This window comes from Anolis sagrei, chromosome 3, assembly GCF_037176765.1.
Source record: "Anolis sagrei isolate rAnoSag1 chromosome 3, rAnoSag1.mat, whole genome shotgun sequence".
NCBI lineage: Eukaryota > Metazoa > Chordata > Lepidosauria > Squamata > Dactyloidae > Anolis > Anolis sagrei.
Genome location: NC_090023.1, coordinates 252,310,775 through 252,328,051, shown reverse-complemented (window position 1 = coordinate 252,328,051; position 17,277 = coordinate 252,310,775). Strand labels below are relative to the sequence as shown.

The window sequence follows — 17,277 nt, the reverse complement described above, 5'->3', positions numbered from 1 at the left end:
CAGCAGAAAATGGCTGACATCTCACCAGTTTGAGAGACTGCACAGAAAGTAGCTCAGGGCCACAGGTTGTGCACTCTCCAGGTACACAAATGTATGAACTGATATGCATATAGAAACTCTCCAGGCAGGGATACCTCAAGAAAAAGTTCAAAGAAGTGGACATTGATTCTCTACTGTACACGTGGCACTTACTGTGTTGTGAAGCACAAGCCTTACACTCACAACATGTGATCTGGTATAAAGACAAAACAATATTACCTTTCTCTGACTGCATCATCTCTGTATTTCTCATTTTTAGTATGGTATGGGAAGTAGCACAAAAGCATCTTTCACTCCTTTTGTGGATACCAGAGTATTTCAGACATCTCCTACAGATGAAGATGAAGATGATGATGAGGAGTCAGCTGCTACAGGTAAGAGAGGAAGTAATAACAATAAGAAAATACTTTAAAGACATCACACTTAGGGGGGAATATGAATATCCTGGACATGTTTGCAACCAGCTAGTTGTAATCTGGCTTTTGTTATACCATGGCAAAAAAATAACTTTTACAAAGTTCAACTGAGTATGCTGGAAACTGCAGCCCCTCTCATGTTCACAGCTTATACATATGACCAGCATGTTGTGGGCCATATTTTATCATGCACATAATTTTCTTGTGGCAGTTATGCAAGTCAAAGCACTCCTTTATATAGACTTTAAGTATGCTTAAGCGGATACTTCACATTTTCCTTTCCAGCATTGTTTACCAGTGAGCTACTGAGGCAAGAACAGGCTAAGCTGAATGAAGCAAGAAAAATTTCTGTAGTAAATGTGAACCCCACCAACATTCGTCCTCATAGTGACACGCCAGAGATCCGAAAGTACAAGAAGCGCTTCAATTCAGAAATCCTCTGTGCAGCTCTTTGGGGTATTTCTTATTTATATTTGTCAGCAACAGAAATGACATCTCTGTGTTAAGAAAAGGGTCATGGTTACATTCAAAAGACTCAAATATAGTGAGACTATGAATAAATTATTGGGATTGAATGTTTCCTTTGACAGGAAGCTAAACACTGTTTTTGGTAATATGCTATTAGTTTTCTTCTTCATTTCAAACATTAGCAGACAGTGCCTCATCTGATAAGAACTGTTGATATATAAGCATGTTAAGTATTATTCTTGCTGAAATATGTACCAAAATATATGAACAAATTTGATATTTTAGTGAGAAAGAGTGTTTCTTAGTGGACCTCAAACTTAATTTGTGATTCCTTTCCATAATTACGATTTCACCAGGCTTCTCTGCTTGTTGCACAGGTGTAAACTTATTGGTGGGAACAGAAAATGGACTAATGCTGTTGGATCGGAGTGGCCAAGGAAAGGTGTATAATCTGATCAACAGGAGACGGTTTCAGCAAATGGACGTGTTGGAAGGACTCAATGTCCTTGTTACTATCTCAGGTACAACTAAGAACTGCTTCAGTGTTTCTACTTTGCTCCAGGTTTCTGACTGCCCAATTTTGTAGTTCTTCCTCCAGCAAAAGCCCAAAATCATTTTGCATTTAATAAGAAATCAGTGGAGAAGGAACTCTGTTCCCAAAAGGGCATCTAAAGTCCAAGACATTTTTCTTGAATTGGGACTGTTCATGGTATTAAAGCAGCGAAATAAGAGAAGATGCATGGGATTCCTTTTCCATCGTCATAGCACGTGAGGAATTTATGCCCGTCAAAATACAACTGGATTGTAACTCCCAACAGCCATAACTAGCATGGGCCACACAGCTTCATTGAGTGCTAGTTCAAAGTATCTTAGGGGGTTTCCCAACTGAAAACTTTTAATATATTACTAAAACACTCTAAACATCCTGATTTCATGCTGGCTTAAGTCAACTAAGTGCATATTCTTTTTCATGCTGCTATTTTATTGTATATGCTCCCCTGAGTTTCCATACAGTACAGATTTCATTCATTTTAATATAGCATGCACCCATTTGTTTCATTCTTTACAGTTATTCACTGCTTTAGTACCATCAGCAGTCCCGTTCTTTCTTCTGAATGATCCTAATTTCATGCAGCCTTCAATAACAGTTAAAGGACATGCGAGAAACATTTTATTATATGGGAAGACTTACAGGAGCATACGTAGAAATAAGATCCACTCATGGCTTTTGTTTGGCAATGAGATTAACAATCTAATCAGCATACCTTACCTTAAAAAAGTTGTGGAACAGGCAAGGTATTATGACACCCTATGAGGCTATGTTTGTGTCCAATGACAGATTAACTCTTTATTGGTTAAAAATGAAGTTCCATGTTTCAACAGGAAAGAAGAACAAACTACGAGTTTATTATCTTTCATGGTTAAGGAACAGAATATTACACAATGACCCAGAGGTAGAAAAGAAGCAAGGCTGGATCACTGTTGGAGATTTGGAAGGCTGCATACATTATAAAGTTGGTAAGTGCAAGACTCTGAGCTGTTACTATAGGGAGATATGCTCTTGGGTTTTGGGCATTCAGGTTCATGAAAGTATTGTGCCTAGTATTCAGAAGCTGATAGGGATCTAGTAGAGTCATTATTGGTGTCACATTCAAAAACAATGGTCATTGCATACAATCCTTGTTAGCACTTTTCAAATGACAATTTCCTTATCATGCTAAATTAGCCATTAAAGAAATCTGGATGAGTTCTAAGCTTTACTTTCTAGGATAAACAGCATAATCTCTGTTCAGACATAATTAAAACTCTAAAGTCTTTAGGCAGTTAGGGACTCAGGTGTGCATGGTGAGAGCTATTGTGTCCTGGACTTGCCTGATGACATCAGGACATGGTTCTGATCACACACACACCCTGCTGATTTAAAAGAGAATTATTGCAAAGGCTTTGATTTGTCTTGCATTGCCTTGTGTTTCATTGTGATGTTTTAATACACAGATGAGAGATGGGGCAGGAATGGGGTCCTTGGATTAGATCCAAGCTCCCTACCACTCCTAAACAGAAATTCAATCATGGTTGATTGTCTTCAGGTGATAGCAGTGGATTTGATCCAGATTGTCATGCTCAATGAGATCTTTGGGGCTTAAATAAATCCTGACCAGTACTCCAGTGTTCTGACTTCAGTTCATCTACTATAAGTGTGGATCCAGCTCATTGGATTTGGTTTATTTATTAAGTATTTCTAGGGTGCCTTTCCAAACAAAAACCTCTCAGATTCAGAAGTTATCTCCCCTATAGTACTATATAGTTTGTATTAATTTATTTGGCCTAAATCAGTTCAAAGAACCTTAACTAGGCAGAAAACTACAAGTCTAAACAAGTAGTGATGAAAAGTTTTTTTTTGTCCAATGACATATATTTATAAAATGATATGAGATCCCAAGATAATGATGAACAGCTTGTGGTCCTGTAGACATTGTTGGATTGCCACTCTTATTTTCTCACACCATTTATTTCATGCTGATGATCCAAAAGAGATACAATAGAGGTACCCAAACCCTAGGTTTCTTCCAATCTTCTAGTTCTTTGATTCTATTAATTATTATTCGAACAGACATACCTCTGTTAACAAAGACTACAAAGAAGAAGTTTCTTTTTATGGTCTTTCTGTGCCAGCCTAGCCTTCCTTACCATCTTCTTCTCAGCATCAACATAGTGAGGCTGGTGAAGGGAGGCTGGAGAAATGTAAACTCTTGGTGTTGGGTTGCAGTGTCATCACAAGTACATGGCTATAAAGGAGCACAATAAAGCTTGAGTGGGAAAACAGCAAGATTGTACTCTAGCCAATTTAACTGTAACATCTCCTGTTTAGCAGATTCTGATGCATTTTCCACCTAGCATGAGAATAGCTGAAGAAAAAAATGATGTTTCAGAGTCCTTGCTTAAAAATAATATTTTAATCTCTTTATTAGGAGTTTGTTCATTAGGAGTTTGAGTCACTTGTGCATTATACATCTCAATTTGAATCATATGATGTCAGCTTACACACATGCTCTTTTTAGAATACCACTTGTGTTGATATCTTCTCAGATATTATCATGATTTTACATCTTGAATTTGTTACCATCTGGAATTAATTATGGATTGTCACAGCTGGTTTATGTGACACATGTACAAACAAAGCCAAGAGGACAGTCCTTTCCAGAGAGAACAGTGTCCAATGACATAAAAACGTTCAAATCAGTTCCGGACATTTGGCAAATATACCATCTGTTTTGGGTCTCTTCTTAACAATGTTTCTACTGACTACATGGTTTCATCAGCTTTTCCTTGAGATAAACTATTCACTTTTTCTGATTGAATTGGATGTTTTAAAAATTAGTTTTATTTCAATTTTAGTGAAATATGAGAGAATCAAGTTCTTGGTGATTGCCTTAAAGAGTGCTGTAGAGATATATGCTTGGGCTCCTAAACCATATCACAAGTTTATGGCATTTAAGGTATGTTTTGTGTTGTTACAAAAGATTTTAGTTTTCTTCATTTGTTGGTGGGGTGTTTTTAAAAATCATGGATAAGGAAATCTGTCATTCACTTCTGGTATCTGTAGCCTAAAGGGAAATTGGACCCATATTTTAAGAACCTTCTGCAGAATTGCTTCTTATTCCTAGTTTGGACCTACTAGATTTTTTTTGAAGAACATTGATAATAAATGCCCAGTTCAAATGGACCCCCTACTGTGCAGTGATTCTCAACCTGTGGGTCCCCAGGTGTTTTTCCCTACAACTCACAGAAATCCCAACCAGTTTACCAGCTGTTAGGATTTCTGGCAGTTGAAGGCCAAATCATCTGGGGGGACACAGGTTGAGAACCACTGTTGTAGAGCCTGTCTGTAGCAGAAATATAATCATATTAATCAGAACCCAGAAAAAATATTTTTCACTACTGTAACACTTAGAAACTGCTCAGTGGTAGGGGATTGTGGGAGTTGTCAAAATCTGTTAGTACGTCGTGCCATCCAGATGTGCATTTTGCACACCTAAATTCCAGTAGACTGGAACTGTGAAGTCATGTCCTAGTTTTTATATGGTATTTTTATAGAAAATAAATGTAAAATCTAAACACTAGTTGCATCTGAGTTCTATGATGATGATGATAATGTCTGAAGGAAAATAAGGAATGCCACTCACAGTTCCCCTCATACATAGAGATTTAGCCAATCCCACCATTTTTTAAATCTTTTGTTGAAATTAAAAGCAGATGAAATTAAAAGCAAATTGGGTGGGCTTCTTTCCCTGCCTTTGTCACAGCCCCTAACACTTTTTCTTGCCTTCAAACCTCACTGACGAGTCAAGCCAATGGTAGATGCTGTGAAGGGCTTGCAACTATAAGGAGGAACAAAGAAAGTCTCACCCCAACTTTCTTCTCTTTCTTCTCTGGCACATTGCAGAGCATAGCAGTATACTATAAGAAACCAGCTTTTTACATTCTTTATCCACTCTCTAAATGTATTCAGATAGCAATAGTAACCCAAACAGTGGTGGTGGGAGGAGGCATGTGTTAGAAAAGACAATGAATCATATCCTTGTGTTGTTGCTACAGCATGCTAAAGATTTAGGGAGATTTGTTTTAAGCACTCAATTGACTGAAAGGATTTTAAAAGTCTTTTGCAGATCTCCAGCACAAGCCATTGCTTGTTGATCTCACAGTAGAGGAAGGCCAGAGGCTAAAGGTCATCTTTGGTTCACACACTGGTTTCCATGTCATTGATGTAGATTCGGGGAATTCGTATGATATCTACATACCATGTCATGTGAGTCTGAGACAACATAATAATATTGTACAAATTAGATGATGTATTATGACATAGAATCTAGATAGAGTTTCTCTTGACTGTCAACTGATGGAAATGACCTCCATTTAATTATTATTACCATTCAATCTATGCACTTTTGAGTAGTTGTTCTAAATCAGTGGTTCTCAACCTGTTGTCCATGGACCACCAGTGGTCCCCAAGAATGAAAATATGGTCCACTACACCGATACCTCAAAACCACGCAGTAACGAGAATGACTGTTCTCATGAAACTATCTTTTAGTGCCAAGGCAACGGAGATGATGGGAGATGAGACGCTTACTACCCACAAAAGATTACTACTACTACATTGGCTCTAGATTATTAAATATGGTTTTTTGTGGACAGGCAGATGGTGACTACTAGATGGCATATGTTCTGTGTCAGAAACTAGAGCTGATGTGGTCTGTCCTATGCAGTTTTCTGAATCAGCACCCCAAATAATCAAACAAATTCTAAAGTTGACCAAAAACCAGTTCATAACCCTTTTGATACTAATTTTGAAGAGTGGTCCCTGGTCAAGTTGTCCCTGCTCAAAAAAAAGGTTGGGAGCCACTGTTCTAAATCTTGTCAGCAAATGAAATTAATTTGTTCTGGACTTGCACGGGACCTTTAAAGTTGTACCACATCTTTACAACACATTATACTACTTCTGCTTGTAGCTTCTGAGAACAAAAAGGAGCTTTGTTTTACAATGAATTTATCTCTTTAGATGAGCACAAAAGTTGACTGTGTTATGAGCCTAACTATTGCAGGAATAGTTTTTAGTACTGCTGCAGTTTTAAATTGGACTATGTGTTTTACTTTGCTTCTTTCATTCTTCACAGTATGTTTTTATGCATAAACTACATTAAGCCTGCTTTTGCAGGTCAGCAGAATAAACAGTGGAAAGATACATTCAATTAAATCAAGGCATTAAAGCTGGAAAATGCTACTCCTGTCAACCGGTTTCCACATATATCTATCTAAACATGTGTTCCTCATGAGACATCACAGAGAGCTTGTTTTGAGCTCAATTTTCCAAGAGAGTTGGTCTTTCTTTCATGCCATATGAACTTGACTTAATCCTGGCTTGGGGGTTCTGTTCTGTTTACAGATTCAGGGCAATATCACACCTCATGCCATTGTCATCTTGCCCAAAACGGATGGAATGGAGATGCTTGTGTGCTATGAGGATGAAGGGGTGTACGTTAATACCTATGGACGCATAACAAAAGACGTGGTACTCCAGTGGGGAGAAATGCCGACTTCAGTTGGTATGTTGTCTCTTCCTCTTTACTTTAGGGCTTCATATATTTAGAGTGAGTGGGGTAGTAACATTGGCTTTTTCCTAGATAAACTGGTCTTCAGTGCACAGTAGCCTTCTGTCAGGTGCAACGTGTAATAAAACCTGCTTTGGTTTAGATGTTTTAGAGGAATTTTTGATCAATTTTTGTTTTGTTTTGTTTTTTCACAGCTTACATCCATTCTAATCAGATCATGGGCTGGGGTGAGAAAGCTATTGAGATACGATCAGTGGAAACAGGACATTTAGATGGAGTATTTATGCACAAGCGTGCCCAGCGATTAAAGTTTCTATGTGAAAGAAATGATAAGGTAGGTTTTCTTCCAGGATTGTACAGTTGTATAGTGATTTCTTAAAGACTGGCACCTACAAGTTGAGTATCGCTTATCTGAAATTGGGACCAGAAATGTATCAGATTTGGGGGGTTTGAATACCTGCATATACCCAAAGAGCTATTATTTATGTTTCATATACACTTTATACATATAGAAAATTTTATAGACGGCATTTTCAATAATACTTTGCATAAACAAAGTTTGTGTACATTGATCCATCAGAAAGCAAAGATATCACCATCTCAGCCACCTATATGAATAATTTCAGATTTTTCATATTGGCTCAGTGGTAAATCGAAGGGTTTTGGTCAGTGCAAATTGTGGAAGCGAATACCAACTTCTGCAAAGACCAGTAAAGGCATATACAAATGTACGGGTGTGTCCATGTGTATGCCTGTGTGTACCATTAATGGGATACTAGTAAAACATCCTGGGCATATGCTCTACTAAATGCGGTTAAATGAGTAAAATCTTCCCAGAATTGGTTCAGCCTGTCATCAGAATCCCACTCAGAGGATGCCACAATGCTTAAAGAATATGATTGTATTGTGAAGTGGTATCATGAATTGAATTGAAAGGAACCTCATAGATCCAACATTGAAGAACCTACAAAGTCTAGATGGAAGTCAACAATTTTATTTATATACATTTTTTATTTATTTCTTTTCCCCCTCTAGGGTGTTTCCCTTACCCTTATACCAACTTTTTTTTTAATTTTTCCTATTATTTTTCCTACTATTCTCTTATCTATCACCAAATGTTCTCCTACTTTTGATGAAAATACTCTATCTCCCTCTTAAACTTCTGAAACTCTATTAATAAAATTTTTCAGAAAAAGAAAAACCTATTCTGAGGCTTTGAGATAAAAATGAGATTTTAAAAGTGACATGATAATTAAAGATAAGGAAAGGAAACAAATGATTCCAGGACAAATAAACTGGAGATCTTACTGTTTAATTAACCAGACTATTTCCTTCCCAAACAGGTATTTTTTGCATCAGTGAGATCTGGAGGAAGTAGCCAAGTTTTCTTCATGACCCTCAACAGAAATTCGATGATGAACTGGTAACAAAAGGGCACTTGGTGAATACTTGGATGCCGAGATTCTTTAAATTTAAAGGACATTGGAACATGTGGACTGACACTGTAGAGGCAGGCAAAGAAGACATTGTGGATCGCGTTGCTTCCTTCCGTGAACACACTCGCTTTCACGCAGACACGCTACAAGAATACAACACACCTATCCTATTGTGGTTTTGGAATGGAGGTTTACTCACGATCCCAAGAATGCTACAGTGTATTTGGGCAGAAAAAAGACAAATGCACACAAGGATTAGCTGAAGTAAATCTCTTTAAGGTTTTCAGATTAAGCTGTGATAGAGACGGTATGAGTTTAGTTTTTGGGGTTTCTTTTCATTCAGTTTATTTTTTCCTTGTCTCTGTGTCAATAGAGACAGATCTAAGTGTCAAACAGAATCTCCGTTTTAATTTTGTCTGCCTGCTAGCATCAAGTATATAGTATGTTACAAGGCAGGCTTCCTCAGCCTGGTGCCCAGCCTGGTGCAGGTTGTGTTTTCAGCACATCGGGGTGGCACCAGTTTGGGAAAGGCTGTTGTAAGATTACCATTTAAAACTGGTGAGAGACAGCACAATAAATGTACCATTTTATCTTTGTGTCAGAGGTCCTAACCATAGAAGTGGCTAACTTTTGTAAAATCTTTGCCTTTTACCAACATTGTGTTGTATTTTGCAAACAGGTTGACAAATTTCAAATGAGAGAATTGTTGAGATTTCCTTTCATATTATTCTTGGAAATCTATTCTAAATGGCTAAACTACTAGCCTTAATCAATAATGCAATCATGGTACATTTTCTTTCCATTTTCGGTCAGTGTGACAGTTCATACTTCTGTATGGATCTTCATATAATGGTGCTCATTGAGAGAGGAACAGCAGTGCCATTCTAGTAACTGATTCCCAGTGTTGGCCTTAGTATTATCTTGCCTTTCTCTATGCTGTGATACAACAAGTATCTGTTGCAAACAAAGAAACAAACAAAGCAGACAAAGAAGTGGAGTCATAGCAAGATACTAAAAACTGGCTGAAGAGTGTTTGATGATTGAAGCATTTAACTCAGACACATCGAGTCTGGGTCCTACCTACTCTGTATAGTTATACTTTACTTATTGGGGGAGGGATGCTCTTTGTCAATCGTGGTGGATTGTTTGCCCTCCATTAAAGATCATCAGAGCCAACATCAGCGTGATTTCCAAAAGTGAAGTCCCAAATATTGACAGACTTTCACCCACTTCCTTCTCTGTTGGTATCCTGTTCTGGATATGGAATATCTTCATGAGATCTTCATCCGTTTGTGCAAGAACAGGAACGTAGCAGGAGTGAAAGGTAGCAGATTGGAAGGAGGAGGGCCTTCTTGGCCTTGACGACAATGTTTAGCTTCATCTTTCTGTCTCCCTCAACCACCACCAACCTTCTTCGCTGCCCCACCTGTATAGTGAACACCAATATGTGTGCAGAAGTATGTGTGTAATTACTTTCGGTTTACTTGTGTCCTTATAGGCTTTGTTCAAATTATTTACAGTTTTAAATAAGTTAAATATGTGCAACATTTCTACTATCTCCAAGCATGGATTTCCCCCACTAGTCTGTGGATGTAACATAATTGGACCAGTGTTGCTGTTTTTAACCTACCTCATTTTATTTTATTTTATTTTTGTTTCTATTAGCTTTTCCTCATTACCTCCAGTGAACACCCAGAGAGTTTGGCCAACTCTAAAGTATTTATTGAGAAGAATTAAGTAATCAGCAATGGCTAGACAGGTTGGGTCTCTTTGAGAATCATGAAAAGAAGGTCATTCTGCCTGCTTCTAGTTTTTCTTTTGGGTCTTACCTCTGTGTTTTCCATTGTATGGGCAAGTATACAACAGCTTGCTGCCACCGCACAGTAGCTAATGGGAACAGTACTGCCTATAGATTTGAAAATGAATCAGAATCATACAGAGCCACTGATTGCACATACTATGGCCTTTGCATGGGAGCTGTCACAGTTTGCCCAATTGTGGGTGCCCTAAAAGCACTGTTGTCCATTACAACTGCACAAACTATCCCAATGGAGAATCATGGCCCAACAGCAGCCAATTAGGCTCTCACAGATACTCAGGGGCCAGCAGCTATGTGAACCAATTGGGTTTTTAAGAAAGAACACGTGTGGTTGATGAGGGAGCGGGCAGTACTCTCCTTAGCCACTTTTCTTCATCATCTGCTTAACCAGAAAGGGGTCTATATTGGACACCCACCTCAAGCCCTACCTTGCTGCTTAATGCTGTAGTAGTGGTGAGATGCAGGACCAGATTAACCTTCAGGCTAAGCATGCTCTGTGTTGCCTTCTATAGACCAGGCTTCTTTGAACTCTTGCGCTGTTTGGTGGCCTTTCCCAGAATGTGGCAGGAAGAAACAGTGGCCATATTTTCCAGTAATGGGAAATGTTTCTCTTTTTTGCTTCAAGCCTTTGAAAACAATCTAAAAGTGGAGCTGTTAAGTCAAAGACTCCAAGCTCCCCGTTCCAACTCCAGATGGCTTGAATTCCTAGCAGGTAAAACTGTAGCATCTGTTCTCACCCTTCATTTATGAAAGGATCATTAGGCTTCGGTTTTTTGAGTAACTGCCCTCTTAAGAACAAATGATTAACTTAGAATCTAAATATTGGCATCAGCTAACTGAACAAGTGTTAAATTGTGCATAATGAAAACATGTAAGTAACTTCAGAAACAGATTTTCACAAACATAACTATCCCCCTCAGCTCACACACTTAATACACAATTGTCAGCATCCTTTTTCCTGACTAAGGAATTAATGGCTGAATAACAAGTGGGCTCTATTCATAAATTAGGGTTCCCCAGCCAAACACTAGGTGTAGACGGTCCTTATTGACCCCCGCTCATCCATATCCCTATGAGCAAAATATTAACAACAGCAAGCCAAACACAACTTTTAAGTTACTGAGGCTGTTTTCATGGTCTCCTTCTTCCATAGGAAGATGCAAGAGAGACAACACATGTTTGGTGAATGATTGCCTACACCTCACCTTGCAACATATGTTAACCTAATTTTGTATGTAGTTGTCAGTGATGGTGACATTGCCGTAGGAGATAAAAAAAGAGGAAGTCGGCTGCCAGCACTTTAATAATCGCAATTCTGCCTATGCTGGGATAAAGCCAACATTCTCTCACGGAAAGCCAATGACAAGGATTATTGTAGATCACCCCAAAATGTGTTGTTCCTGATAACTCAGAGTGTTCCTTAGAATGGTGGATCCCCATGTCTTTGTTACTTACTCACCATGCATTTATTAGCACTTAATCAATGGAGGATGCCTTTAGCACTGCTGCCCTGGCCAACTCCACCTATCTGATTTCAACCTCTTCAGTAGAGGATTGTTGTGTAGGTTTTTCGGGCTGTATGGCCATGTTCTAGAAGCATTCTCTCCTGACATTTCGCCTGCATCTGTGGCAAGCATCCTCAGAGGTTGTGAGGATGCTTGCCATAGATGCAGATGAAACGTCAGGAGAGAATGCTTCTAGAACATGGCCATACAGCCTGAAAAACCTACAACATCCCAGTGATTCCGGCCATGAAAGCCTTCAACAATACATTGTTCAGTAGAGGTCCAAAGTTAGATGTCTTCTCTAGGCTCCTTGGTTCAATCAGTGCTCCTGATACATTCTCGCACAAGGTATGGCAGAATACAGAAGGAGCTGGATATTTATTATTGCAAAATTGTGGAGGGCAGGGGGGGAAGCTAAGCCATCTGCCCACTATTGCAAAAAAGAGAAACAAACTACATGCACAGGCAGGATCTTTTTCTGGAGGAAATGTTATGCCCTTTCTATAGTTATTAAAGACAGTCTGGCCGAAGTTTTCATTCACATTTGAATCCAGAGCTGCTACTCCAGGATCAGAAGCATCTCGTGTCTTCCTAGGCCAAAGCACTGGATGGTCGAGATCAATGTCACCACTGCTGCTACTTTCAAGTGACTTAACCGAGATGCAAAAGTTCTGAATCCACTCTTGTTCACTGCCAACTTCCAGCAGTCCAAGCATTACTGGACATTCGAGACCAAGGATACATTTCAATGGAACTCTCCTTTGAGAACGTCTTAAGACACGCACATTTTTTAATTTTCCTGTTCCGTCCTATTGTTATCATATCACAGGTATTTTCCATGCCAGATGAGCAATTAAAATGAAACACCTGGACAAAACAAAAAAAATCCCTCTTTTCAGATTCACTTTTTTAAACCTACTGTCTCCTTAGCTGGTTTATGTTCTTGTTATAATCCTTGTGTTTCTACTGCTATATAACGAGAGGACCATATGAAGAAACAAATGTATATTCAGTACATCCAGTTGAGCAATAACATTTCCAACTCAGTTAAGCCACTACTTGTAACTGCTGGGGACTGGTTATGGGTAAGAGCAGCTTCATGGCAAAAGCCAACTGCCACCAGCTCTTTTATGTCTTTGCTGTGGTTACCTTTGAAACCGGAAGCTTCTTATTAAATTATGTTGAAAACTTGAATGGTGTATTTGTCTTCCTTCTGTGTCCTAAAATCCTAAGTATATTATACAGCCTGAAAACATTTTAAAACGGTTTTCTTAATTATTATTAACGATTGTTGACATAATATTTGTAAGATTTTTCTTTGGTCAGTTTGCAAAAGCTTGTGATCTGCAGATTCACGGGTAGCTATTACTTTACTTAGGCGATCCCTCATTGCAGGCATGTAGCCGGGGGGGGGGGGGGGCTTGAGGGGCTTCAGCCCCCCCCCCCCCCCGAAATTCTCATGGTGGTTCATGAAAAGGCCTTATTGGTGCATTATTTAAACTGTTATTTTTATTCATATCATGACCTGATCACCATACTTGATATATCCCATATGCATGGGGGTATTGGGGTAATGATACAAAAGGTTTGCTAGGGTAGACCCTCTTTCACTCAGACTCAGCCCCCCAAAACTCAGCCCCCCCGAAACCCCCCCCCCCCCGAAAAAAACTCACCCCCCCCCCCCAAATCGAAATCCTGGCTACGGGCCAGCCTCATTGTCCGAGTTTAATGGCCTTCCAAGGGTAGGGTCCTGGCGGTGGATTCGTAGGTGACTGTAGAGCCCTATTCTTGACTAGAGCTGTAGCTATTAGGCATGTGCTATCCATGGTTCTAAATGGTTCTAAAGTACTTACAAAACTAAAGTTCTGGTGGTGAAAACTAGGGGGTGCTGGTGCTTCGCTTCTACAGTGTTGCCTAAGTTCTGGTGGTGAAAATTTCAGAACTCTAACAAAACTTTCAAATTTAATCATTGGTGATTTTTATGACAGAACCTATTAGAAACTGCCATTTATAATGAAATTTTGAAAGTTATGTTAGAGTTCTGAAAGTTTCACCACCAGAACTTTAGCAACACTGTAGAAGCAAAGCACCAGCACCCCCTAGTTTTCACCACCAGAACTTTAGTTTTGTAAGTACTTTAGAACCATTTAGAACCATGGATTGCACATGCCTAGTAGCTATAGGTGGCATTTGAATAAATATTCAGTTCCCCCAAAGAAATGTTCCTTCACTCCACAAATGCCTATTATTTGTGTAATTTATAAAGTTCAGATGCACATTTAAAAATACAGTTTAAGTTCATTGAAAAGGGGAGACAAAGTTACTTACAAAGGAATGGAAACAGAGCAAAGCCAAGAGGTCCAGATGTGAATGATTTCCATTGTCTGCAAGGCTCAATGTTTTGGACTGCAATAAAAATTTCCTTTGAAGGCAGATGAATTCTTATGGATGGCAATGTCCTCATTTTGCCCTTTCCCATAGCTGAACTCTTGTAATTCTCCCAGTGCTTCTCTCCCAGAACTTGGAGAATTTTTTGAAAATGCAGCTCTTCGGATCTAACAGACAACATGATAAATTGTAGCTTCTAAAAGTAACTTTTTTAAAAAAAACAAACCCTTTTTATTAATAACACAGAATTGTTTTATAATGTGTATTAAAGGGGGGGAGGAAGAGAAGAGGAAAAAAGAAAAATAAATAAAAACACACACAAACAGAAAAAAATCTCGCATTATTTTGACTTCCATCTATTTCTTGGTATGGCCTTCTCAAAAAACAAGTTCTTAAGTATAAAAAAGAGAAATAATTTCCTTTTCTTTGCTTTATAACTTCCCCTTTCACTTTGCAAATATAAAAGTAACTTTTCAATGCTCCTTCCCTTTTCATTCCCTACAAGACCTCAGAAGTGAGGTCCCTAAAGAACAGCGTGTTCAATTTGTGATGCCAGTACTAGAGGGGAAAATGGCAGCACTACTAGCCCACTTTCTTGGTTCCTTTTAAATGTCCCAGTTTCTCTCTCTTTGGCCCCCATCTATACTGCTACATAATATAGTTAGAATCTGCATTATATGGTCAGTGTAGATCCATATAGTTTTAACTGAGTTTTAATACCATTTATATTCTGTTTTAATGTTTGAATATTTGTAGATTTTAAACTATACTGAGAAGCTTTTAATGTAAGCCGCTTTGAGTCTCCTTGTTGGAGAGAAAAGTGGGGTATAAATAAACATCATAATAATGCCATTCAATGCAGTTAAACTGCATTATATAGGTCTATGTAGGGCCATGACATAGGGGAGCTACATCAACAAAACGCTACCTATTATGTTGTGTGTGTGTATGTACATAACTGCTGTAGGGAAAAAAGTCTTTTGTAAACCAATTCCTACTGCCTGACTCAGAAGCCTTTTTCTTTTTCTGAAGCCAGGAACCAGGAGATTCAGAGACTAATTCAGTTTAAAAGTCTCTTTGCAAGATCTGTCAGGCACCCACCTGCCCAAAAAGTTACTCTGAATTTTAGAGACAGCAGGAAATAACATAATAGCATCCTCACATCTGAAGAATGTAAAGATGAAACATGGAAAGAATTCGACAAATATGGCTGAATTAATTATAATTACACTGTGTCTGAAATATCCTGGGATTGTGTAGGGAATGGTTCGGGAAGCCAGGAGTTTGAGTGTCAATTGAATCCCAAGAACCATACTAAAGAAAAGGTGTGATTGAATTTGCTTTTTAAGACTCCCTGCCAGAATAAAAGCCCTGCTATTTTTTATCAGTTGACCCTATTCATGTTCTGGTAATAACAATGAGCAACACAGAGTACAAACAGACCGCCTGGGAGAATGTTTGCATTTGTGGCTCAGTCCCTGACCTTCTTGACTTCCATTTTAAACTTCGAGGTATTTTCTGTTTGCTTTTCACATTACTTGAGCATAGAAAGCCTCTAACAGAGAATACATATATCTAGATCACATATGGGCAAACCCAGGCCCTCCTCTCTCACATTATCATATCCTTCCTTCCTTCTTCCTTCCTCCTTCCCTCTTCCTCTTTCCCTTCCATCCCTTTGGCCTTCCTTCTCTCTTTAATTCCTCTTTCCCTCTCTCTTCTTTCTTTACCTCTCTCTTTCTCCCTCCCTCCCTCCTTCCTTTCTTTCCACAATTTCGTCCTTCCTTTCTTCCCACTATCCTCCTTCCTTCCCCCTCTCTCTTTTTCCTTCCTTCCTTCCTTCCGTCTGTCCTTCCTTCCATCCATCCATCCTTTTTGCCTTTCCTTCCTTCCTTCTTCCTTCCTTCCTCTTTCTCCCTCCCTTCTTACTTCCCTTCTACCCTTTCATCCTTCCTTCCTTTCTTATTTTCTCCCTCCTTCTCTCTTTCTTCTCCCTCCCTTCCATCTATTTTGTCCTTCCTTCTCTCTTTCCTCCCTCTCTTCCACCCCTCCATTCCCTTCTTCTTTCCATTCTTCTCTGCCTCCCTCCTTTCCTTCCCCCCCTTCTCTTTTTCCTTCCTTCTTTCCTCCCGGGGGTTGTTTAGCTGGGAGAAAAGAAGGTAGTTTTCCCCAAAAAACTGACTTTCTGCTGCTCTAGAGACAATGGGTTCAGATGGCAGGGAAATGTGTTCAGATGGCAGGGAAAGAGATTTGACTGAAAAGATTAAAAAAGAACTTCCTAGAGAGTGGCATAGGCTGCCCCAGAGTGTGGTGGAGACTCCTTTTCTGGAGGCTTTTCCACAGAGGCTGTCTACCAAGAGTGTTTTGATTGTGCCTTGCTGAAATATATTGAAAATATCTTCCTCTTTTTCTTTTTTCCCTTTTATATTTATTTTTTTGTGGTATAGGATTGTATTCCCATTCTTTCCATATTATTTCTACCTCTGGTACCACATTTTCTGTAATGCCTAGGAACACATCTCCTTTGTTAGCCGAGAGATGCCTGTAAACCTTCCCTGAGTCACAAGGGGGACTTTCAGCTAAAGCCTTCCCAGTACAGTCTTGCACAAGGCAGATAACATTTTGAAACCTTTACCTGTAAACATGTCATAAGATGCTGTTCTGTAGCTCAAAAGGATCAACAGTCCAAAGAAAATCTTCCGAGGAATTAATTTTGTGACAGAGGGAAAAACAGAGGTAGGGAGAAATCTGTAAACATGCATTAAGCCAATGGAGATCTTTGGCAAGAGAGTAAGAAAACTGCATCCCAGCTATGACCTGCTGTTTCAACTGGGATTGCCATTCCCCAGCTGCCCAGATGTAGTGCCGTGGAAACCCTTTGGTTGGGGCACTGCCTGCTTTGAAGATGTTTTTGGAAGGCTGTCATTGGCAGAAGTAGCTCCGGGTTGCTGTGAGTTTTCTGAGTAGTATGGCCATGTTCCAGAAGCAGTCTCTCCTGACATTTTGCCCACATCTATGGCAGGCATCCTCAGAGGTTGAGAGGTCTGTTGGAAACTAGGCAAGGGAGGTTTATATATGTCCAGAAAGTCTAGGGTG

General features: G+C 39.2%; 1 protein-coding gene across 6 annotated transcripts in view; it reads left to right on the top strand.

Annotated features, from left to right (window-relative positions):
- TNIK (TRAF2 and NCK interacting kinase) overlaps nucleotides 1-12,987 on the top strand; it is a 308,720-nt gene extending 295,733 nt beyond the window's left edge. For all 6 annotated transcript variants that reach the window (XM_060767526.2, XM_060767524.2, XM_060767528.2 and 3 more), the window contains 9 exons: nucleotides 299-413; nucleotides 741-911; nucleotides 1,301-1,444; nucleotides 2,307-2,441; nucleotides 4,320-4,420; nucleotides 5,581-5,730; nucleotides 6,868-7,027; nucleotides 7,228-7,367; nucleotides 8,377-12,987. In XM_060767526.2, the coding sequence (XP_060623509.1) occupies nucleotides 299-413; nucleotides 741-911; nucleotides 1,301-1,444; nucleotides 2,307-2,441; nucleotides 4,320-4,420; nucleotides 5,581-5,730; nucleotides 6,868-7,027; nucleotides 7,228-7,367; nucleotides 8,377-8,460 (1,200 nt within the window). In that variant the 3' untranslated portion in view covers nucleotides 8,461-12,987. The remainder of the gene's footprint in view (nucleotides 1-298; nucleotides 414-740; nucleotides 912-1,300; nucleotides 1,445-2,306; nucleotides 2,442-4,319; nucleotides 4,421-5,580; nucleotides 5,731-6,867; nucleotides 7,028-7,227; nucleotides 7,368-8,376) is intronic.
- Nucleotides 12,988-17,277: the final 4,290 nt, after the last annotated feature.